Source organism: Pomacea canaliculata, linkage group LG8, assembly GCF_003073045.1.
Source record: "Pomacea canaliculata isolate SZHN2017 linkage group LG8, ASM307304v1, whole genome shotgun sequence".
Lineage (NCBI taxonomy): Eukaryota > Metazoa > Mollusca > Gastropoda > Architaenioglossa > Ampullariidae > Pomacea > Pomacea canaliculata.
The window spans coordinates 23,121,561-23,146,660 of record NC_037597.1 but is presented as its reverse complement, the minus strand read 5'-3'; the positions used below and the strand labels follow the sequence as shown (position 1 = coordinate 23,146,660).

Sequence of the window (25,100 nt, the reverse complement as noted above, 5' to 3'; positions counted from 1 at the left end):
TTGATGGTTCATTTTTCTTTCTAAGCGATAAGGAGTGCATGCGAACTGACCTTTTTAAGAATGCGTTATACAAACTGACTTTCTCAAAACTGGTTAGAGGGCCATCGGGTCTTTTCCCGCTCTTTAGTGCTGCTGACAGTTGCCTGAGTAAAAATTATGGCAGCCTGTATACACGTAATTTTTACCTTGCTACAGCATAGTTTTTTTAAACTGTAAATCATCTTGTAATCTGTGTGCTTCGTAATAAAAAAACGAATAAGCTTCTGTGTAATTAAGATTTTTTTACTGTAATCTTTTAAATTGCATGCTCTGCAACAGAAACGATTAAGCTTCTGTGTGATTACATACTGAAACCAGCCGTCTTTTGTCTAACTGTCAGATGGATGGCTGAAGTTGGCTGTTATAATCGCGTTTCTCCAATTACTTGTTTTCTCACAAACTTGGACATAAACTAAACAGAAACATAAGATATTTATGCACTTTTATGCAGAGGAAAGGTGTTCTGGATCCGTAAACAGGACGATTTTATGTTATCAGCGGCATCCTCACGCTTATCATACTTGAGTTCTCAAGGTAACAAGGAGTTGTATTGTCTGATGGCACTTAGTGTACTTTAGAGTTCTGCGTACTTTTAGAGTAGCTCGCTCTTTTAACGAATAACTGTTTGCTTTGGATTGACCATAGAAGAACCACAGCCTGTGATCTCGAACCGTCTTCCGCGTGGAAGTTCGAGCGAGGGCCGAGGGTTAACCAAGGAATGCCGGAGTCTCGTCGCATTTCTTTATCACTTGATTCCGTTTGGATATCCAAGATAGGGGCACAACATTGCCATCATGTCAGACCCCTTCCCTCATTCTCATTTTTTACATCTCCGCTCACCCGCACTGGTTTCGAATGGGTCTTGAAGCACAGCAGGCTGTCTGCTGGCACGGTGTCTACACTGGGATTTTTTTTTTCTCCTCGCTGTCTTCTTTTCTTTGACATCAGAGTACTCTCAATCCAAGTGCACAAGATCAAATGTCGGCGAGTTCAAGGGGAAACAAGATTTCGTAGTGAAGCTGCGAAAAGCAAAATGGTGAAAACGTTTTCTTGTCATCCTGCATTGTCCCATTCCAAGCGATGATACTCTGTAAAATCGTGCGTTATCAAACCGTCAAACATAAAAGCAAGCCTATTCGTCCGTTCGATCTTTTCTTCCCTTTCTCATACGTTCAGTGAAGTCACCTATGGCATCAAAACCATTTCCTTAACCCTTGCTACTGCAAGACTATTATTCATCCATCGTATATTTTATTTTCTTTCTTACTTAAGTTTCCTGATTTAGTAATCATAAATGTCGTGCTTCCTTCAGTATAAGCCTCTGTTTCGGGACTGTCAGTGGAAGCATAGAAATGTGCAAATAAGCTGCTTAAAGTGGGATTAGAGATTCCCTGGGTTGTTGCTTTATGACCAGTATAGACCTTTGCTGAAAAAAATGAGACAGTTTGTTAGATAGATCCAGATCCGAAAATTCAAGCAACATTATTCTTGCACGTATTCTGTTTGCTTTATTCAGAATGCAAATTGCAGGACCATAGGCCTAGTCATCCATTTATATGCTTCCAGCTTAGCAAGTATTCTAAAGGTGATCCAAAATCGTCTTAACTTCGTTGATGAGGAGCTTCAGAGTAAGCAAGACTGCAGCTGAACAGCTCAACGGATCCAGGTATTTGAAACCAAGTTCAAGAGAACTGCTCCTATATATAATCTCTAACAAGATACATAACGATTTCATGCGGACCGCTGTCTCCATCCTTGTTAGTTCCCAGAAAGAGATGAAGATCTGGCGTCACAATAGTACTGGGAAATGTCTTATTACTATAATTATGCTCTCATTACTATAATTATGTTCTCTCTCGTTGGCTGAGAGCTAGACAACGTAAAGTATCCATGCAATTGAAGCCTGTGTTGTTGTCCTCGTTCTCGGTTCTGTACATGGTGATGTTTGTAGGCGTGTATCTCGAGAAAAATAATGTCTTCCATTGAGTTTTATCTAGTCATTAAAAAACCCCACACAACCACTCGAGACCATCATGTCGTTAACAATCGCCAAAATAACCTACACAACATGCATGCTCTCCAACCCATCGATAGTGAATTACAACAGATCTCTCGAGCCACAAGATAATCATTCTTTATTATTCAAAGGATAAAAACGAATGCAAATAATGATTTCTGCAAAACGTAGAGACGTTTGCGCTTAAAAATAAATAAGAATTTATTTTTGCATTAAATGCATGAAGGCTAAACCTACTGCGGCTGTCTTTTGTTGCTTCAGCCGTCAGACTTTTGAATGGATTATGAATGTGATGTGCATGCGATCATGTATGACTTTAATCGAGCTGGTATGATTGACTGCAACACGACTGCCTGTGGGTTTAATATATATAATCGAGCTGCAACTAAATTGCCCTCTAGGGATTAATAAAGTATTATCTTATCTATCTTATCTTAAAGACGGGCCAAAGAATTAGTGTAGCAGACGACAGGAACCACGTGATCCTGAAGTAGTCGCGCAGAGTTATCGTTCGCCTTGCTCGGCAGCTGTGGTCGAGGGGCAAACTTTGATTTCGATACGTGCATCTTCGGTCATGGCCCTTTCTTCTTTCTGGCTTTTATACTGTATCAGCTCGTACCTAGTCTGGCCAACAAATGGGCATGTACGCTTTGTCTGTCCGCGGCCTGCCAGCCCTAAATCTGACATAGCTTTTACCAATCAGGTTGGCATTCTATGATTACCATTAATTTATTATAACATTCCTAGGCTAATATATCAGTGTTCAAAGAATGTTCAATGCATTCTTAAGGTTGTGAATCGAATATTCTTCATCCATATAATCTTTAAGATCTTTTTATTAAATGATTTTTTTCCATAGAAATCTGCATGTCATGATGTGCATTGAAGTGTGATTTTAAAATGTTTTAAAACAGCAGTTATCGTTTTAATTTCAGAAGACAAGATATAATAATATGGTATAATAAATGCACTATTGATCAATAGCTTAAAAATGGACAAGTTCTTCATCAGTCGCATTCTCAGTAAAATCTTAAGCCTTTTGTGGTTTACTGAATCCAGACTTAGGGAAACAAATAGCTAACAAGGTCAAGTAATTCTGATTCTGCTATCATACATCATTTAACGAAGTCGTTTGATAAGATTAATTATGCATATAATCACATTTAATTTTCCTCAAAGGCCAGGCTTAGTCTGTGTTTTAATTTGAGTAAAATAAAAAAAACTGCATCACTTAATGTAATATTCTTTTCTTTTGGTGTTTTGAACAGAGCATAGATTACTGTGGCTTGAATATGGACAGTGTGTTTGACACCAACCATATGGAGGTTGAACCAGGCCTCTTTACTCTGCGCTTTGAGGAGACCCACCTACAGAGAAGTGAGAATTAAAATGACAACAAGCATTCATAGTAAAACAGTGTTGGCTGTAATCACAATGCACGAGTTTGCACTATCGCATGCATAGACTATTTCAGTTTGAACTCTTTGATTCCGACATTGGTAAAATTATTAATGGTTAATTAGTGGAGGTGTATTGATCATCCTTAATATTCTATCAGAGTTGTTCACATTTTTGTTAGTCACAACAGACAAGATTGTGCATGGATATGTTAAGGCTTCAGTCAGTAGGGGAGCTAATTAGATGTATCTGTGGACAAATGTGATGTCAGAAATTTGACCTTTATTGTGCGCAGTGGTGTTCACAAGCACATATCTAGTGAATAGAAGAGTGTGGGAGGTACTCACAGGTGCAGGAAGTAGTATTGCGCTCTGAGTTTTAACCATACATTTTTAAAAGAGTCAGCTCCACTAGACCTTTAAACAGTCATAAAGTCCGAGGAGGAAAAAAACTTCAAATTGATTAAAATTCTTACTCAATTTGCAATAGTTACAGTCAGAGGTTTTATTTAACAGTTTAAGAATACTTTTTTTAATGAATCATCAAAGCAGCAGATATCATCATCCCTTAATCATGATTGGTGACGGTTAGCGCCTGTCACCAATACAGTGAAGGTTTGGCTACCCTGGGTTCAGCTTTGCCTTGCTTTGATATAGCCTTAGTTGCTAGCTCTGTGTAAAACCAATTCCCTCCCCCACTCCTATTGCCACCAACTCTCACCATCTTTCTTGCCTGTCTGCCATTCTCTGGAATTGACAAAATGACAGACCAGTCCATTCTTTGATGTTGTCTTCTCATTGCCTCTTTTGTCTGCTTTGTCTTGCACTTTCCTGTGTTGTTCTCTTTAGGATCATCTCTGCAAGTTCTGATGATCTTCAGATGAGTCCACACCACCTCAGCTTCCATCTTTTTACTGCTGCCAGTATGCCCCTTTCTTGAGCTGAATTATTTTTCTGATTTTATTTTATTGTTAATATGTATAACCTCCAGCAACATCTCTACTTCATGGCCTGTATTTCTCTTTGTATCAAGTCTACACACACATACACATTAGTCTGGTTTTGACATAAAGAGAAATAATAATATGTTGATTTGTGTAGTGACATGACTTTTGTCTCTCTTTAGCCTCTTGTCATTATGAACTATACCAGAAACTAGTTTTAAGAAAGACAAGTACAGCAGTCAGGTCAAAGGCCTCAAAAACAAGTCGACTTTTTCAGCATCAGCATCAGTCAAATTAGTCTGAGTGGCATATTTCACCGAGCTTCCTGGAGATACATGATGTCAATAATTGCAGACTGGTCTGTACTCCATACAAAGCTGGCTGTGATAGCTTGACATTCTGAAGCAGCTGGAGGAAGGCAATCAGAGTTTGAAGTCAACACTGCCAATACACAGATCTCAAATCTAGGTAACGGCAAGATGGCGAAGATGTGACAACAGCGTCTGTACCTCCTGCGAAAAGTCTGATCTTTTCTGTCAGCTCCTTAATCCTCACTTGGTTCTATCAGTCCTTCCTTGAAAGTCTTGTCACTTTTTTTCTCATCTCATGGCTTCACAGCCTCTCCCTAGGAAACAGGAACAGTCTTGTCTCCTTTGTCAATATCTGTTCCAAGATCATTGGAACCAGGCAGAAGAATTTGGCAGCCTATGGTCATCAGCAAATCCTCAGAAAGGCATCCCTCATCCTCTCTATTTTGGATCATGCATTGGCATGTGAGTTTTCACTTGTGTGGTCTGGCTGTAGGTATGCAATGCCTGTATGCAGAACCAATCATCACCAGGTGAATTTGATTAGTCAAGATGTCACAGCAAAAGGTACAGCATATAGTGGTTAACACCACTGTGATAAAAGAGATGCAAGGAGAGGCAGGTGGCATGACTGAAATTTAAAAGTGTGAATAAACCGTAGTGACCAAAGAACTAATAAAAAGACTTTCCATCTGTAACCGAGTGGTGGGGGTTGTGGAGTGGCAACAAAAACGTCCAACACTCGAACAAAAGGCAGGAACAGTCAGCAGGTGTGCAACCCTTTATTACACAGGCTAGTACAATGGCAATGGCTGCGTCACATCGTCAGAGGCGCTAGAAGTCAGGCTGTCCCCTGCTGTCACATACCTGTGCTCCCTCTCTGATCCCCTGTTTTGTCTCAGCTCTGCCCTTATATACCTCTGGGAAGGGTAAACTTTGCGATCGTTTTATATGGCCGGGGCAGTTAGGAACTTTAACCCTAGCCAATCACTTCCAAGTATCCTCTCTCATCAGGTCCCACCAAACAACAATCACCCGCCGGCCCCGCCAAAACTAACAACAACAATGCCGGACTACCGGCCCTCTACACATCTTTTTGTAGGAGTCACCAGCAGTAACTCGGTGGTGTTTGTAGCTGAGGAAGCATAATTTTTTATGACTTCTGACAAATCCCTAATATAACATTTTAATTTAAAGAAATAGGCATAATCGACATCAGTAACTTGTGTTAACAGTTGGGAGGATTTCTCCGTTGGGCCTCCACCCTATGGATATTTTTCTTTGCTGCACAATATCCAATTTTGTGCTGTGCCAATATGTAACAATTTGGAGACTGCTGAACCATCTACAGTACGCCTGCATAATTGTCTAATTGCAAAAGTCCAACTGCATATCATTTGGTGCTTGCATTTTTAATGAGTTTTTATCATACCTATGGTGAAATAATATTATGAACTAATATTAACTAGAATTGTAACCCTTTCACCATGATGTAGGAAAAGAGTATTAAACATTACCTGCAGGATGGTGATTTTTTTGAAAAAAAAGTTTTGAAGATGAAATTTCATTGGATTTATTTGAATGCTATAGAGCTCAGTTATATTTTGTGATTATGTTTTATATTCCACTCATGTCTGATCTTTATAAATTTTTTTCCCTGAGGTCATACAAATTTTGTAGCATTTTTGGGCCTGCACACCTCTTCCAATTTATGTTTCAAGAACTGCCCCTGGTGGTCAGTAATGAGCCATTATAACTTTGGGTCAGCTTGGTGGTCTGCCATGAGCCTTCATAACTTTTGTTCGTTATTTCAAAAAAAAGGTTCTGGACATCAATGCTTCAGCAGAAATCATTTTGATCGCATGTTTTGACTAATGGTTTTGTGTTTGCCCAACCAAACAATCACTTGCATAGCTTTAGTCCCAAGAGATCTGCATGCCTCGCACACCCTCCACCTTTTTATGGATTCCTATGCAAAGAAACAGGAATGACTGTTCAATCAGACACTTAATATTTTTAAACAGGTATCACACTGCCAAGTTTTGCATTTCAGATAATGTTTTCATTGTCATCACATTGATTTTCTCTTACTGTGAGAGTGTTCCACGTGTCCCTCAATGCACTTGTTTCTCTTAGCATACTTATTTATATGTGCATGTGTTTTGAACGGATTAGACCAAAAATACATGAGACATTATAATCATCTTTTTTCAGAAAATGTACCTTAATTTCTTTTTCATTTTGTGTTTTTATTTTATTTTTATTTTTATTTTTTGTGAGAGCCTGTGTATGTGTGTCTTTGTGTGTGCTGTGAGTCAGTGTGTGAATGGAGGGGAGGCAAGTGCGTTGAAAACGTTACAGTTTGCAACTTATAATTTTTTTATTTTAGGAAGTATTGCAAATGTATGTGTCAATAAAACTTATATTTCGCAAGGTATGTTTGACCATTGCTATTGTAATATTTTGATGTACAGATTCACCATTCCGAGTAACTTTGCATCAGATTGGAGCCAACGACTCGTGTCTTTTACTTGACCACATACCACACAACAATCATGCTTCGATATCATCTGCTTGTTCCAAAAAGGTGGGTGACATGAAAGCAAGTTTTCAAAATTGTATTACTGACTGGTGGTTTTAATAGAAACATTGTCTCTTGTGAAAAGTAGTCACTTTCCCTTAAACTTTCCTCATACAGGAAATAAATAATAGGGAATTATATTTTTTAGGTTTTCTTTACTGGGAATATAGTCAGACTTCCAAGCTTTGTCGTTACACTTACAGTGTGCTTGACTATGAGGCAGAAGATCTCTGGTTCAAGGCCTTGAGCCTTTGGCTTGATTAACTTCCCCTGCCCACCCATTGGAACAAAGATGTATACCTGATTATGTCAGGGAAGGCAAAGGTGGCAGAAGGAACGGGTTGGGCTTCACCTACTCCAGACACGTTAAACCATTTACCATTTATAACCCCTATGACCTCAATAACTGCACATCACCCAGTGTTTGAAGGCTACAGTCAGGAGTCATGTGAAAACAATAAATGCCTCCACTGTCTTTAAGTGCCATACTTAAAAGAGTTTGCAATCATAGGGTTTAATAATAAAATAGGATGTTTAATAAGCAAGATGGTTTTCGTATTCTTTACCGTATCTAGCAGAGAGTACCTTTTGCTTAATTATTTTCTTCTTTAAATTGTCTTGAAGCATAGTGAATACCCACTGGGCATATGTGAGAGCAGCACCTATTATATCACGGTGAAAATTCCTGATGTCAGGTGTGATCGCTGCTACTTACGCCTTGCCTTCATCCATCTTGATCACACTGCAGGTATATTACCGTTGGTAGCCCCCTCCCCTGAGTGTGTCCAGTATCTTGCTTATTCTGTTTGGATTTTTAGGAATCATCAGTTTCCCTCTCTGAGTATCTGAGTAGAATGGCAGAGACACAACTACTTTGGGTTCATTAAAATATTCCTAAATGATTTTCATCCTTTCATTAATTATTTATGTACAGATGAATATTTTGACATTTTTATTCTTTTCAAAGTCTTTGTTCATGCTTTTAAACTTGGTTTGTTGACCGACCTTTTGTTTGAAATGGGAAAAGGGTCGTATGATCAGCGGCAGGTGACTTATCATGGGAATAACTATTATTGGAGATTATTGTGTCATTTTTCTATAAGTAAATCTGTATGTAGGTTACTTTAGCATTATGTTTGTGCATTTCAAGTAGGATTTAACCACATCCCTTACATGGGAACTTGTCAGCATAAAAAGCGACACTTCAATGACCACACTTTCCATATCACCATAAAACAAGCAAATAAAAATCGCATGTGTTGCTTTTTGAGATATTCTTGTAAAATAGAGCAGGTTCAAAAAGAATAGAAACAGACCGGTCTGTGCACTAGCTGTTAAACCATTTTAATGACTGGATCATAAGACTATGATTAGCGACCTTGACAGCAGTGAAAAGAAGATTTTTTGGTGAAACAATTAGGTGACAGCATTTTCTTTGTGGTTTAGGAGAGACTTGTAATGTTGGTGCTGGAACATGCGAGGGTTATGTGAGCTGTGCAGCCATTAAGATCAGGTATGGGCTGTTTATTTGATTAGATCTTCCTGAGAGGATCTGTGTGTGTGTGTGTGTGTGTGTGTGATGCATAACAAAAGCTACTCTCTGTTATAAGGCACCTGACAAATGTAAATGTTGACTGGTGTAGTTTTCATATTTTCTTGTCTCTTGAGACTCGTTGATTAAGAGGAGAAATAGATGACCACTGCAAAGTCAATAAAAGAATTTAGATGGCATGCAGTTCACATTCATTTGTGACAAATGAGTTATTTACAACATGCAGTCCATTTCAGTAGAGTAATTGCTATGCAGAATGTGGAATAACAATCATTGCTTTAAATCAAAATAATATAACTCTAGGATGGAGTCTGGGGATGAAGCTAGTTTCAAGAATGATTCATTCTGGAAGTATTATGCAGCAGAACCAAATATGTGATTCCTCCACAGCTCTGTAAATATGTCTGCAGAGCATCTCCATCAGGAAAGGAGGGCAATATAAGTGCTTGTGGTCATTATGAAGATAACCTTCCTGGTGACTGGCCTTTCAGACCAATGGACATATACAGTGTTGGTATATTTATACTGTTTCTTGTTACAGTATAGCTTTACAGATAAAATCGCTACACATTGTGGAAAGAAACATTATGTTGCATAGTTTTATTTTTGTTTGGTAAGGTGGACCGAAATAGGGTTTCAGTCAGTATTCCAAGCTGCAGGAAAAAATGGATATCTTTGATCATTTATTCATCTCCCAGTGATAACCAGATATTTCATTGAGCTATTCATATTCTTTTGCCTCCTCCTTTCTATTGCCTTGTAGACAATCTGGTCTATAAGGTCCTGCAGCGGTGTTTTCATTCTGGTTTCAAAATAATGAGTGTAGCATTTGCATTTCTCTTTTTGTCCTTTATCTGGAAGATCTTCTGTGTACATCATTAAATTCAAACATGTGATAGTTTTCTCAGCTAAGAAATAGCACATACCATATGTAAGACCAGAACCAAGAAATATCACCTGACCCAATGTGAGACCATAGACAAAAAATATCACTCGATCTGTGTGAGACTAGGAAGAAATGACAGTTGTGCCTGGGGTCAAGGAAGCCAGACACATCCTTTAACACTCTGCTACCTGCTTGGCACAAATCAATAGTTTGCCATTATGTTTATCAAGGATGGTGGATTGTATGCCCTTTGCTGGGCCTCCAGTGACAAGTATCCTTTGTTTTGTCTGAAGCAAGGAGTTCCCTGGAGGACTTTTTCCCATTTCCTCTTGCTCTAATGAGCACTACTGAAGTGTAGTTTGCCACAGTCTTCTAATTGGGCCTACTTTGCTTTAGGAGATTTACAAGAATGTGAAAAAGTTACAATAATATTCTCATAAAACAGATATTATAGATGATATGCAAAAATCTGTTCAAGGAAATATCTGACAGGAAGCAAAAGTGATTGGAACTGTTCTTAAAATAAAGCTTTGTATGTGTTAAAGTTGAGGATAAGACAAAAAATCCATTCCATCTAAAAAGGCATCTTGATGAAAATTTTGTTTGTTATTTTGATTGCACTCTTTTGTTACTATGTTGTTTGTTCAAAGTAATTTGTGTATTGATGAGCAACATACTTGCATCTTTCTCATGTGATTTTTTTTCTTCACCAGGTGGAGTTACATGTAGGTCTGGGCAAAGTTGACCCTCTTCTTGTGTTTGATCCACTGCATAATGAGCTACACATAGACATTCCTCGGCATGCACTTGTGTGAGTAACAACATTTTCACAAGATTAAATGTATGTAAAGCTGTGTCAAACATTTGATGTAAAAGTAGCTCGAGATTCTTTAAAGTTGAAATTTATATATTGATCCACTTTTTCTTGATTACACATCAATCTTTTAATAATAATAATAACAAAGGCAAAATTTATAAAGCGTGTACTCACACTCTTAAGTAGTATGGTCTTAGCGCATAAGAACAAGAACAACATATAACATATAACATATAACAGTTATAGCGTAATACCCTAGATTCTCTACATTTCTACACTAGCATCTCTTCTTAACTTTATATTTGAATTATCGTTACCAAGAAGCTTGCTTTAACTTAAAAGGTTAACAGTAAAAGAATGACTAAGAGAAAAACAGTGTTGAACTACACAGATCTAACATTCAGTAACAGAGTTAGAAATATTGTTGACTTTTGCTGATGCAGGCATGAGATTGAGGAAGTGCAGCTAGTATTGAACACCACTGTCATATGGAACATCACTGTTCATGAGGAGCACAGGCTTCTGGACACCGTTTCTGTTGTCTGGAATGTGGAGGATGAGGCCTATATAATACATTTAGAAGTATGTATTTGTGTTTAAAGTCATTAGCAGCATGCTAATTGGTTATCAGTTACTTCCAAGCTGAAAAAACTGTTGCAGCCTTGAGTAGCTGTCTTCATTACTTAGCTTTTTTATCTCACTGCACAGTTGAGAAGTATGCAGACAAGTGGGTAGTCATCATAGTTCATATTTTAAGTAATCGTATAAAATGCTATGCAAATGTGCATGTGCAAAAATGAATACATGGCTACATGTGAAAACACACACACATACATTTTACTCCTATGGTACAACACAATAATACCATGTTAAATATGAGCAAGAAATCAAAATTGACATACTTTAGCCTTGTTAGCTATATGTTTTTTGCTTGAATAAGCCTAGCTGAAATCATTTAGCTTAAAATTAAATTGGTTCTAAATAGTTTGCATAAAATTTCTTTGTTTACCACAGTTTATCTCTAAATTTATTTTCTAGGATGGGGATTTGAGTTTGAATGTCAAAAGCACGGAAGAATCTTTTGCTGGAAACATTTCTTTTAGTACACAGGTAAATTAGATACATCAGTATTTTTGAATTTGACCTGGTGTTGTGTGAAAAATTATGCAAATTCTATAGTCCCTTATAAGCCCTCATATGAGGTATGCATTACTTCCCCCAGTGCTTCTGATTTCATATCTGGTGAGGTCCATATTGCTTTAAAAAAAAAATTCAGATTTACCATAAAGTTTGGTCAAACATCACTGTTTATACTAATTATTATTATGCCTTTCTTTCCCTTCGACTCCTAAAATTTTGATGATATTATTTTTGAGCTGAAATTATCTTTAATTTACCCCAACTGCATAATTTTGTGTTAACATAATTGTATTTCTTATTTTATTGCCTTCCTTTTTCAAAAAAAAATTTTTTTCTTTAAATTGACCAGCACAATGTAGTAGGAAACTTCTTGGCAGCAGAGGTCGCAGAGTACACAACTGATGGCTGGCTGGCAGATGAGCGATTTCGAGGTTTGCATGCAGAGAACACAGATGTTATAACTCCATCAGGTCCTTGCACTCCAACTCCAAGAAATTTCATTGTAAGTCTTTGATACAAAGTAGTAAACTAGAAAGTTCTTTATGATTTTTCATTAATTTTCATGTCTAAATTATTAAAATTTAGACTTTCACAAGATCATAAAAAAATCTGCACAACAGAATTTCTTACATATTAAAGCTTGATAGAAGCCCAGTATTCCTTTTGTGTTGGAGTTAAAACAGTTGCACTACTGAAAAAGACATGATAGGCTCATGAATAGAAGATGAGAAAATAATCCAATTTTACATTCTGTATCTGGTAGTTGTTTGGGCTGAATTCTAAGATGTATTGGAGATTGCTACAGATACTCTTGTATCTTAAATGTGCAGGCTTTTCTTCACTCTCTACAAGGATACAATTTCAGCCACGGCCAACATGGAGTATTGGCTGCGTCTTTCCTGGGCGATTATGTGGCCATTACTGTTGCTTTGTTTGGCTTGGATGATCAGGTCACTGATATAACAATTATTGGATCTCACCTTTTAGGTGAGAATAAATGGACTTTCAATTCATTGACCTTCTGTGTGTGCCACTTATAAGTCAGAAATAATTTGATTCTAATAGAGAGCAGGAAAGGATGATGAGGATCTTCAAAACTATAAATAAGAGAGAAAAAAAAAAACAACAAATGTGAATATTTTTCACCCTTTCAGATACGGTCTACCTTCATAAGAAATAGACATGCTTAACTTTAGATCACTGTGAGGTTGTCATTCCTTCAGAAAGTTGCCATAGGGACTTGTTACACCAGAGGATCTCATAACTGCTAGTTGCCTGTTCACTGAGTTAAATGTTTTCCAGGAGCACCAGATTTGAAACTTCCACTTTCTAAAATGAAAAACAACATCCTGCAAGTGTCTTTGGATGCATCAAAACATATTGCATTTATTGATACAGGTGAGCAGAAAGCATATTTATTTTGGCTAATGATGCAACCACAGACACTAATATCTACTGCACTTTCAATTACTATTCTTTCAGGCAGGCACATGTCTTAACAACACTTAAAATGTTACCATTTCATGAATTGTTTCAAAGACCAGGTTTTTTTGCTTTCATTTGTTTAATAAATTTGAAGACTGTTTGCAAATAACAAAGCTACATGCCTTGAAGAATTAATAATAAATGTTTATGGAGCACATTACCCCACCAACAAAGGCTCAAGGCACTTACATGAAGTCACATGAGCACAAAGTAAACATTAAATGCATCTTACAAATTCATTCACCATCTTAACTACTCACTCGGCCTCTCTCTTACACACACACAATCACAATATCCCATTTTGAAATCATTTTTACATATTTGAAGTGTGGGCAGATACTTGTCTGTCAAGGATGTATATTTAAAATGTGAAGTTATTCTTTGATAAAAGTTAATTCATATGATTTGCTTTTTTATAGTCCGCTTTCTGAAAACTGTCAGGGTGGATACATCTAATCCAAGGCTTGGACTGACGGGTGATTTTCAAGAAGGGATGTTTGTAAGCATCTCTTTTTATATATATATATTCTTATTTCTTTGTATATTTCCTGAAGCAAGTTTGGGTGAATACAGTAGTGGAGCTCTTTCATGAGCTTCAAATTCTCCTCCCTCATTCCCTGTTTAAATAGTCAAAATTGTTTGCTGTCTCCTAAGAGTTTAAAAGTGGTTTTTCCAGCAGTAGAGGCTGCTGAATGAATTGTCTAATCTGATTATTATTGTGCATTTGAAAGTAGTAGTAACATAAAGAATAGATAAAGTCATATGAATCACTTGTCCAAAACAGCACTGGGAAGTATTTTTTAATATACTAGCTTGTAATATTCTACAAATGACAAACCCTGCTAATAAAGTTGCTCTCTTCTGACATGTCAGAAAAGTATGCCAACTGGTTCATAGTTAATACATGCATGGCTTGCTCTCTTGACTAATGACAGTCTTCATTCCTACCGATCAATGACAAACATTGATGATGCATAATCCTTCAGTCATTTTTGCATCTCTTGACTCTTTTTAATTACTATTTGACTCTGAAGAGCCTTGAAGTTTTATTTCATTTTCTCTTCTGCTTTTTCTTAGAGTCAGCACATTGACAGTACAGTGAATAAATTTTCCTTGACAAGTGGAGAAATGGGAGAAAGAATACAGTTAAACAGCTGGAAAAGTAGCTTAGTCTGTCTGCTTTTAAATTTAAACAATATTGTTTTTCTTGCAGTCTTTAATCCGAGATGGTGATGAAGTTATAGGTGTTGGAGGATTCCAGTTCACAAAAGGCCAGTGGCTGAAGTATGAAGTACTGGTAAATATTTTATGATACTTTTAGCTTCTTCCCACTCCTTTTTAGATTTCTGAATTCTGTATGATGATCTGCTGAAAAATCATTTTCTGTGGTGGTGTCAACGATGATTATGATATTTGACAGTGGGCTGCAGAAAGCTGCGTGTTTCTATGGCAAAAAAATAGTTCAAAAACCAACGCAAACTGTCTTTGGTCTGCTACAGCTAACTAACCTAAACGTGCCTGTGCGTGAGGTGGTACTTACTGATGGCAGGGACCTTGTGTACAACCTGAGTGAGCACATGTGGCATCTGGATGAAGAATTCTGTCTTGTAGAAGGACTTGTACAGGTTGTGTGGCTTACTTTGTTCTTAGTCTAAACATTTATGTGGCATTTTCCTAAATGTAACGATGGTGATGATATTGATCATCGTATCATCATTTTAATAATGTGCTATTGGTTGTTTCTTAAAGTACACAGTTTTAAAATTCCATAAATCATCCAAAATTGAAGCAAAGTTCCAAAGTCTTATTTAATTTCATTTAACATATACTTTGAAAAATGATGTTCATATGTTCACCTCCACTTTCTCTGCAGGCAGTCATCCAATCGTTGAAATTAACAATAACTCTTTCGCAGATGTCCCTGTTGATTTCGCCGATTACCTGTTGAATTTCTGTCTTCAGTTCAGCAGTCATTTGAGATTTGTGTACTCTTGTGACTTCACATATCCCCATAAAATGAAGTCACAAGGTGTAAGGTTACATAACATTAAAGTCCATTCTTGGTCACTGCTGTGAAGAGAGATCAGTCTCTGCGTAGCACTCCCCGTTTTTGTAATGAGTTTTCACAATAAAAACACATTGCTTGATACTGAACCTCTCCATGGCTACAAAATGGAAAGATGACAAGTGGTCTTCTAATCAGAGTGAAAATAATAAGAAAAGTGTTAACAATCTTCCAAAAACAAAAATCCTGTGAAATTAAAAAACTTTATGAAACACCGTTTAGAACGCTGTAAGATCTCAGCTATCTTTTTTGCCATTTAAAAAACACATCAGTTTTACATACCACTTGTACTGTACATATCCGTTTTATTTCTTATTAATGTCTGTGCCTAACAGTTGCTTATTTTTCAAATTTGACATTAGCATAATTATTCTGCTCACACTATTTGATAAACAGACTCTAAGAGAAAAGACTGATTTAGTTATACTTTTATAGTTTCTTTGAGGCAATTTTATGCCTGTTTTGTTGCATTTCAACTAGACAATGACCGTACTGTCGGAAAATGTGTGAGTGTTTTTTTTTTTTTTTTGGTTTTCACTTTTAGTCTTTAGACAGTCAGTTTCTTCTCAGTCTTTGGCGTGGAAATCTCCATTTTACAGCCACCACCGATGCTCATTCTCTCCAAGGCAAGGTAAACCTTTAAAAACGCCAGTGACATGACACAAAATGTTAATAATTATTAATTTTATTCTTTGATGAGGTATTCTGTGCTCTTTTCAAGTTACCACAAAATAGTTAATAAGGGGAAAAAATGTCATATTTATAGTACATTTGAGAGGTGTAGTTTCATTGGGATATGTGCTGTTGAAATGATAGCAGTAATGTGTTTTTTCTTAGAATATTGTTTGATCACCATTTCCATTGTGATTTGCAATAAATTAATGAGGCATTACAAATTTTCCCCTTCAGATCACAGCTGCAGGTGAAAGCTACTGCAAAGAACTCAATGAAGGCACTTGCTTTGTATTTGATCTCACACCAAATGGTCGCCCTGTCTCCATCTTTCAAGAAAGTGTCCCTCCCCATGGCAAAGCAGCATTTGTGTTGGACAGGGCCGGTGTTTTGTTGTACAGGTACTGTGCACAAGGAGCTACTAAACATTCTTTGATGTCAGAACAGGGAACTTGAACAGGGAACTTTGCAGTTTCCTTGAAAACTTTCATTCCAGAAGTGGCATAACTGCTAGACATTTGTAGACATATATTCACTAGTCAGTGAATGGGGATGTAATTAAATCATAGAAATGAGTTTGTTTGGTTTTTCACATCAAATACAAGGGTACATGGAAATCAAAATACTAGAAAAGTAAGACATGTTAGTTTTTGTGATTAACTTTGAAAAGTAAGAGACCTGATTAAAAACTTCAGCTCATCAACAAGAAGTCACCATGATAATGCAGCTTATGTAATATAATCAGTGAATTCATTAACTAACCCCCTTGGCCACTCTGTTAGACAAACAATCAGTTCAGTCATATTAAATGTTTAACGAAGTTGTCTAAAAGTCTTAATTAAATGCAGCATCGAAGTCCACAACCTTGAGGATCAGAAGTATGAGGCTGAAGTTCGTGGCCAAGAAGGTCTTGTTTTCAATAGTGATCTTGTTCAAGACCCTCTCCAGTACAGGACCTTTGTTGCCAACGTAAGTTTTGTCATTACAGAATCATACCAACTTTCAGAAAAGTGCACCATAACCAAATTCTGCTTCTTTAGATTTCCTTTTGAAACATAGTTATGTGTAAACTGTTCATCAATATGTTTCACATGATTGAACGATAAAATGTCATTAGCATTATTACAATATTTAAGGCCAACATGAGTGCAAGATTTTTTTATGATTTTGCCTGATTGTGAAAGGGAACTTATTTTAATACAGTTTTGATCTTATGTATGTATCCTAAAATACATTTACTGTCAGTTAATTACTTATGGCGTTAGTTGTAAGTCTTAAAAGACCTGAATCATCTCTGAAGCCATTAACTAACGTGTTTTACTGAAATAATTCTATCCAATAAATTTTCTTCAAAATTTTTGAATTTTATCATGTGCCTTCTAGATGATTAGTCTGTACTCTTGTCTAGATTGATTACTGTTTACTTTTATTGGAAAAGATTTTAAAATTTATACACTGCTGGAAAGAAATTATTGACTCCACTTGATAATTGCTGTTCAGGGTCGCATGCCTGTGTCACCAAATCTGTATGAGAAATTGTTGACCGGAGAACTGGCATTAGTCGTCACAAAACTTGTTCCTGGGCCACCAGTCGTTTCAGGGATGATACCACCTCTCACAAAACATGTTTGTGCTCAACAGATGGTAAGAAACTGTTAATCATCATCTGCATAGTTAATGTTTATTTAACCACCCAGTTAAACTGTACTAAAGTGAAAATTGTTTCTTATGTTTCAGGATCATGTTGTAGGTGAAAATGATGGCCTGTGGTCTTCAGAAGCTGCTCCGTTCAAAGAGATATTTGCTTTAAATGGAGACAGATTGGTCTTTATTTACAAAGACAATGTTACTGTGTTTTCTATGGCATCAAAGGTCAGTAATGATGCCCAGGTAGCTGACTTTATTTTTCTCACACTTTACATGCTATGTACACATTTTGTGGATTCATCACTTCTCTAAGCATCCTTGTTAATGTTCTAAATGAATTTTAAAATGTGTTTCTTTACTGTACAGGATGATTATAAAACCTGCAACTTCGATAATGCCACACTCTTCAAGCCAGTGACCGAAGACCTTAAGACAAGGGAGAAACATGTTGTGGTGCAGCTAAACACTCCAGGCATGCAGTACTTTGCAGCAGTTCAGTACTGTAATGATACACCACCTCTCAAGATTGCTGTTAGCGTCACTGTTCCCAGTAAGTCTGCGTGTCCTTGTTTTCATTTGTAATTCCATGTAGTTGGAGCAAGACAATAGTGCAGTTTAGAAATCTTTCATATTAAAGAGAACTTTTGATTTCATCTTTTTATTTTCATTTTATAAACTATTTTGCCTGTATAAATAATATTTTTTTTTCAGGTGGTTCCCCAGGAAGGGATAGGAAAACAGATATGTGTGGAGCTCTTGTATTTTCTGACTGGCGACAAAACTATTTAGATTCATACACTGGTCCCCAGCCAGCATCACCAGCTGTCATTGGTCTTGCAGTGGGCACTGCACTGGCCACCCTCTTCTTCACCTTGGATCGAAGCCTCAGGCAGAGGGGCCAGACTACTTTGCCTGGCAGTCGGTTCCAGAGGTTTTAGTAGATTTAACACTGGCTTCTGTCTTAAGCTGTTTTCAACTTTCTAAATGTGAAGTATAGAAAAAATCTAAACGCTTACTGTTTTTTGGTAGGTTCTGGCATTTAGTCTATGGCAGGGGTGCCCAACCTACAGCCCACAAAGGTGCCTCATCTGGCCTGCTCATATTAACTAGACACAACATAGTTTCATTTCAAACATCATGATTCTGGCAAAACCAGATTTTATATCATATCCAGTGCGGCCCTTGGGCGAGAAAAGGTTGGGCATCACTGGTTTATGGGCACTGATTTAATGCAAAAAAAGAAGATAAAGGTTGATGCCTGCTGCCTAAGATATCTGGAATAACAAAGAGTCCCCTTCCCCACCCCCACACAAAAAATTAAGGTAAAAAACTTTCGCTGGTGCTCTGAATGGTCAATGCTTCATTTGATTCAATGACTGCTCGTGGTCATTATTTATGTGGTCTTCATAATGATTCCCTGAAGGGGACTGTGTGAACGCTAACTTTTCATCTGCTCCACCTGCCTCCAAAGATTATTTTTGTTTGAGGTTTGTTTTGTTTTGTTTTGGTGGGGAGGGATTACAAGTAGGGGAGGAGTGGGTTTTGAACTTACTCCCATTATTTGTCCTCATAAGCTTGATCTCTTGCTCTCACACATGCTTAAAAAGATGAAGACTAAATTCACAGACAGGTGATCTGTATGTTCCATTATCTCATCATATGCTGCAAAATTCTTATCAGAATATCACCCTGATATTAAGCTGACCTGAGAGACTGAAGGGATTCCAGTAAATGTAACTACAATCTCCACTGATTTTCTCACCAATTGTCACTTTGTGTCAGCTCTTATTTCCCTCAGTTACCCATAGTTATACATCAGATACCCTCTTCTGAATCAAACGTGTTTTGGATGGATGGTGGCAAGATAACAAATGGTGACTGCAGTCATATGGCACAAGATACAGGTCAGAATCTTTACATTTACCGTACCTGTGTACTCTTCATTGACAGCAATTTTGTCTTGATGTGTGCTGCAGTTGCAAGATGGTTAACATAAAGAAACAGTTTAACTGACAGTTTCTTCTGAACCATCCAGCTAGCTTCTGACATGTTCTGTATGTGGCATTCATATCATATATGTTGAATTCATGGCCATACAGTATCAAATGTATAATGGTAAAAGTACTTAATTTTAAAACAGCATCGTAATATCTTTGGTAAAATAAATGCTGATTTTATTATATTTCTAATTTTACTGCATTTACCATCTGTTCATTAGAATGTTAGAAGCATTTTTTGTTGTTTTTGAGCTACCTCAACACTATGGGGCTTTTTTTTTGTTGATAAGAGATGTCTTGAAGACCATTGTTCAGGTTTATTGGTGGAAGAAATATTTATTGTATTTTATCATTTGCATTGTGTTAATTTTAACTTAATATATGTTCTGCTCTTTGGTGTGGCAATATCCCAGTCTCTTCCCACCAGGTTATCACCTAGATTTTGGGCAAGATATTTTACAGGGTGGTGCGTAGAAAACTAAACCACTTCTGACTCCAGTATTGGCGTACGTTTCATAGCCCGTACACAAAAGAAAGATGTGCAACTACAAAATTTGGTGCTGGAAATGATTTCCTTGTGCATGAATACTTTTCTTCACTCTGCGCCATGTTGTCATAGATGCTACACAGCTAAGTTGCTTCAATTTTTCCAGTTTCACTCTGAATATTGCCCTTCTAATGTTTTTGGATTATTGGCATACACTTTTGCCTTCAGATTGTCCCACAGGTAAAAAAACAAGTGGGTAGGTCTGGTGATCTTGGTGGCTACAAATTTTTCCTGACAGCTCATTCCTCTTTGAATTCAAGAATGTGATTTGCATGAAGTGTGACATGTTGCTTGTGTTAATCGGGTATCAGTTGCATGCAAAATTCCTTGAAGATTCCCATATATACATGAAAGTGTTGACTGCTGTCTTAAAAAACATGGGACTCACGATCTGTGTAGCAAATACCACACACCAGAAACCATTTTTTGTTTTCATTGTGAAGGGGTTCATGAATTGAACACAATGGCACCTGCCTGCATAATAGCTTGAGCCAGCCGATTGGAAACAATTTTGTTTTTTGTGCACCACCCTGTACCATCTAACCGAACAAACATCTTTTGAATTTGTATGATATTATCAGTTTATCGATCCTCATGATACAATATGTTGTTTAAACTCTTGTACTTGGCAGTAAAGAGAACATGCAGCTAAAACATGCGCAGACTTTATGTGCATTTTACCAGTATGTAATCTTTCTGCATGTGGTAACATTATAATCTGCTGGAAAGATTTTGGGAAAAAGTGGTGTCTACAGCAGCTATGTAAGAACAAGTGATGTATGACTTTTGCCAACTGAAAAGATGGTAATGTTAGTGTCTAGTTTTTGGCAATGAGTATGTGTTAATACTAGAAACAATATATTTTCTTATTGTTTTAGGATGCTAGAGAAGTTTTCCTTTGAATGAAATTTTCTAGAATTACACATATTTAGTGTTCATTTTGATGTAAAGTTAATGCCATTGTTTTGAGAACAGAGGAGAGCCTTGCATATTTGTGCCAGTATGATATTTACATCAAAACTATACTTGTATGCTAGTCACTGATGTGTTGCACAGAATTCATATCAAAAAATTACAAAGTTTTAATTTTTAATATAGACAACTGTTTTGGATGGCTGTGATTTACCACGCCAGGATGAAATCCAAATGCTTGTCAATATATTTTTATACAGAGGATGGATATGGTACTAATTTATATAACATTCCATTTAACAGCAGATGGAGATTGCCCATTTGCTAGGAATCTCAGATTTTTATACAGTGCATGGTGTAATACTAGTGACCTCTGCCAATGTGTTTTAAGTTGGTAGTGATATGCGACACTTGTCTTTGATACACTATTACTTTTTTGGTGGCTATTTTTATTTGCTTATTTATTTCACTTTTGATTTTTGCACTAAGCAGTAAAGATGTGAGTAGACTTAGCATTGTGTTGTGTTTTGTGTGTTGTGTTGATTGATTTAAAAAAAGAATTTCACATTTTAGCGTGAATCACAGGTTATAGCTGTTTGTGTTAAATAATTATCAATATCATCATGTTCATGAATACCTGGATGAAAACTTTTTTTTTCAATTTTACCTGTCAAAATACCCCACCAACCATTGCAATCATGACTGTTCTTGCAGACACAGGTGTACATGATCGCCTACACCAGGGTACCCAACCAACAGTCCACAAGCCACATCCGGCTTGCTCATTTTAACCAGACACATCAACATCATGATTTGGAAAAAAAAACCGCCATATTCTGGCCCACGAAATTTTATATCATGTTCAGTGCGAGAAAATTTTGGGTACTACTGGCCTACACCAACTAGGTTGTGGGACCAGTTACCTCCCCTGTCACTTTTTGATGACTGGCTGAGCTTTCGTATGACACTTGCCGAATACCTTATAACCTTCTCAACATTTGGGAAACAAGACAAAGCGACTTGGCTGTGACATCACATGCAAAATTATACACGTGCATACCCACGCACTTACTTCGTACTTACCAAACTCGCTTTGAAAAAGACTGGAAAGACAAAACCATGCAAGTCAAATGTTTTATCTACTGTCTGATACACGCTGTGTGTCCATGCTCTTGCTTGGTTCATCATCACTATCTGCCTTATCCCAGTCTTTCATTTTTGCACCCATCATGTAATCATCTCGTAAGATATTCCATGTTTCTGAATCTTCTGTACAGGTTCTATCTGTCCTTGAAGTCTGGAGGAAAATAAATACCAGTTTATTAAAAAAATAAAATGCGTTACACATTTTCTCACACACCACCTGTGCCATCTCACAATCATTCACATGCAAACAATTCTATTCCAACCCCACTTTTCCATACATAAAGAGCTGACTGTAAGCAATGAATAAAGTCAACCAGTATAATTACTTCCTACTACAAACCACTTTTCATTCCAAGGTCGAATACAGTAGTACCTCTATATACGAGTTTAATATGTTAACACGACCGAGCTTTAATGTCAAAAACTTGTATATGAAAACTATTTTTCTCATATAAAAATCAAGCTTCTACATCTAATTTCTGCTGAATATTTTGCTCATATCTCGATTTACTCGTATATTAATTTAGTCGTATGGAGAGGTCTTACTCTATCACCAAACATGCTTAAGACAGGTTCTTTATCTAGCATAGTGCATTAAGAAGCAAACTGCTACTGATAAAGGTAAATAAGCATGGGATGATCATGACAAACCTCTCGCTTTGCTCGTTTTGACTTCGAAGTAAGAAGAGAATTTGACTTTGTCTGATCGAGGAGATCAAGGAAGCTCTTCTTGGTCATGGAAGATAGGACTTTATCTCTGCGTCGTTCGGAGGACCCCTGCTTCTCCAAGCTGCTGTTCTAGCTGTTTCTGTCTCTGGTTGACAGCATTGAACACGTGTACGACACCCCTGAGAAGCAGAGTGACTTTTCCGTCAAAGTACTGTGTACAACTATGGCAGATATTTTAAACTGTTTTCAGGTAAAAAAATGATCTGAACATACTGCTCTTTTATCTTAGATTCTTTATAAAATTTGTCAGAAACATAATTGTACAATGTATAGTTTGCATATATGTTTTCTCTAGCCCACCTTCTCTGAATTGCTCTCTTCAATCAAATTTAAAACTGACAGCTAACTAAACACAAATCACCTTGTGGCTATTTTGGTCAGATTTCTTTCTTTTTCCTTGTCCAGTGCATCAGGCTTCTTTCGTGCTATCTCTCCCAATTCTTTTTTCTGTAACAAAAGTTTTAAATATTTTATATGATGGCTTTAGATTTCTTCTAAAACACTGCTTGAATTATAGAGTTCTGTAGGGCTACTTTGATACTTGATAAAATTGATAGGAAAGCATGCAACACAGTTTCACCTGCATCGATAAGTTTCCAATTAAAATGACTGAAAACTACTGAAAGATGTGCATGAGGTGATGTCACAGCTTCAAGTCATGCTATTCCTTTTACAGAATTATTTAAAACAGCAGGTCACACAAGTTCTTCACTTATTCTTTTAGCTACTCAAGTGTAAAGTGTTCTTCCATTTTCTTTCAACTTCAGGAGCAGAGGGTTGAGGTATTCAGAATAGAAAATTAAAAATAAAAAAAAAAGCCAGTTAAAGGTCATTACTCTCAAAGCAAGTTGGCATGACTAAAAAGCAAACAGGAAAACAGCATACCACACTCAATCATGAGCTGTTATGGCCAGCTGTGCATGTTAAAATCAAATGCTACCTTAATACATCTAGTATCACACCAACATTGATGTTTGACTATCATGAGCTCATTAGGTACTCTTAAAACGTATAAGCAGATTGAGTGCAGTGCAAGATTTGAACATCAAAAGTTGCTTTTTCACTTTCTGTCTGCCATATTATTACTACTACTTTTGCTATTATTATTATTATTATTATTATTATTATCATCATCATCATTACACAATGTGCTAATGAAAAGTATGCAGATTTGACAAATTACACATTTTATCACAAGTCACATCATACTTTCCTACAGGGCTGTCACCATGAGATCTCAATTTATGCACAAAATTATTTCGAAATGAAAGCAAAAGTAAAATCTTATTTGTTAGTAACAAATATCTATGGTAAAAGTCAAAAACCACAAACCATTTTTCTCTTCATGGCAGCTTTTTTCCTAGCTTCTGGATCATCACTAAAACTTTCATCAGAATCTGACACATTTGACTTCGGCTGTCTTCATTGCCTTTCGATCGTTTTTTCTTCTGTATTTCTCTGTCTGTTTTACCACGACAAAGAATCACAGACTTCTTCTCTGGTGTTGATTTGCTGAGAATTTTTGCCATGACATTAGCAAGACCACTTTTTTCAGATTGGTCTTCGTCTGCTGCATCGTCATTAAGACTGATTTCAGAACCACTGTCTTCCTTCGTCATTGTGGTCTTCGTCTGCTGCATTGTCCTTAAGACTGGTTTCAGAATCACTGTCTTCCTCGTCATTGCTGCCTGGATTTTTTAATAAGAACATTATTATGGGTAGTTACATGCAATATTTTAATTTAAAAAAAAAATGGAAATGTAAGACGACGTAAAAGTAGCGTTTGGGAAACAGACATTATTTTAAGCTTTGTAGCTATAGTCAACACTGTGTATTGTGCTTGTGTTAACCAGCTACATTGGCTGCTTACCTGCATAATCAAGCAAATAAACTATAGGATATATTCAGTGACATTTTAGGTAACATTACACATTGAATGCTGAAAACAAAAACAAGTTACTTAGAATCAAAATGATGCACGTTCCAAGTTTAACTATGCTGTATATGTCGCCTATCTCGTTCATTTGTTCTAAAACAATTCCTGGGTAGGAGAATTTGTTAAACAGTTCAATTATCAGCAGCTTAATTACCATATTGATCGCTGTCTTCGGTGTTATCCGAGGAACTACCATCCTGCACGTGTACGGTGGCCATGGTTGTTTTAGTAAGGGACACCACTCTAACTCACTCGTGTTTTGGCAGACGAGACTGTTGGGAGG

The 25,100-nt window shown here is 36.8% G+C and overlaps 2 protein-coding genes across 2 annotated transcripts; one reads left to right on the top strand and one right to left on the bottom strand.

Annotated features, from left to right (window-relative positions):
• Window positions 1–2,563: 2,563 nt before the first annotated feature.
• LOC112569939 lies at window positions 2,564–21,518 on the top strand. The gene is made up of 22 exons (XM_025248044.1): window positions 2,564–2,759; window positions 3,325–3,433; window positions 7,180–7,292; window positions 7,911–8,034; window positions 8,733–8,799; window positions 9,249–9,348; window positions 10,438–10,535; window positions 10,985–11,123; window positions 11,580–11,651; window positions 12,031–12,183; window positions 12,512–12,668; window positions 12,984–13,079; window positions 13,586–13,665; window positions 14,380–14,463; window positions 14,666–14,791; window positions 15,776–15,862; window positions 16,141–16,304; window positions 16,752–16,872; window positions 17,404–17,547; window positions 17,641–17,775; window positions 17,917–18,100; window positions 18,262–21,518. The coding sequence occupies exons 1-22, from the start codon at window positions 2,631–2,633 to the stop codon at window positions 18,486–18,488; spliced, it is 2,709 nt and encodes a 902-aa protein (XP_025103829.1). The 5' UTR covers window positions 2,564–2,630; the 3' UTR covers window positions 18,489–21,518.
• A 606-nt stretch (window positions 21,519–22,124) lies between these two features.
• LOC112570445 (RRP15-like protein) lies at window positions 22,125–25,089 on the bottom strand. The gene is given in 6 exon segments (XM_025248863.1): window positions 22,125–22,295; window positions 22,850–22,929; window positions 22,931–23,000; window positions 23,243–23,328; window positions 24,228–24,569; window positions 24,972–25,089. Coding segments are annotated over 6 exon segments (774 nt in total). The 5' UTR covers window positions 25,014–25,089; the 3' UTR covers window positions 22,125–22,141.
• Between the last annotated feature and the right edge of the window lie 11 nt (window positions 25,090–25,100).

Bases quoted from the DNA above. Each gene is read 5' to 3' on its own strand.
- LOC112569939 (XM_025248044.1), top strand. From the start codon at position 2,631: ATGGCCCTTTCTTCTTTCTGGCTTTTATACTGTATCAGCTCGTACCTA. The intron at 12,669-12,983 runs GTGAGAATAAAT...AATGTTTTCCAG, and splicing joins TATTGGATCTCACCTTTTAG to GAGCACCAGATTTGAAACTT. The intron at 14,792-15,775 runs GTTGTGTGGCTT...TTTCACTTTTAG, and splicing joins TTGTAGAAGGACTTGTACAG to TCTTTAGACAGTCAGTTTCT.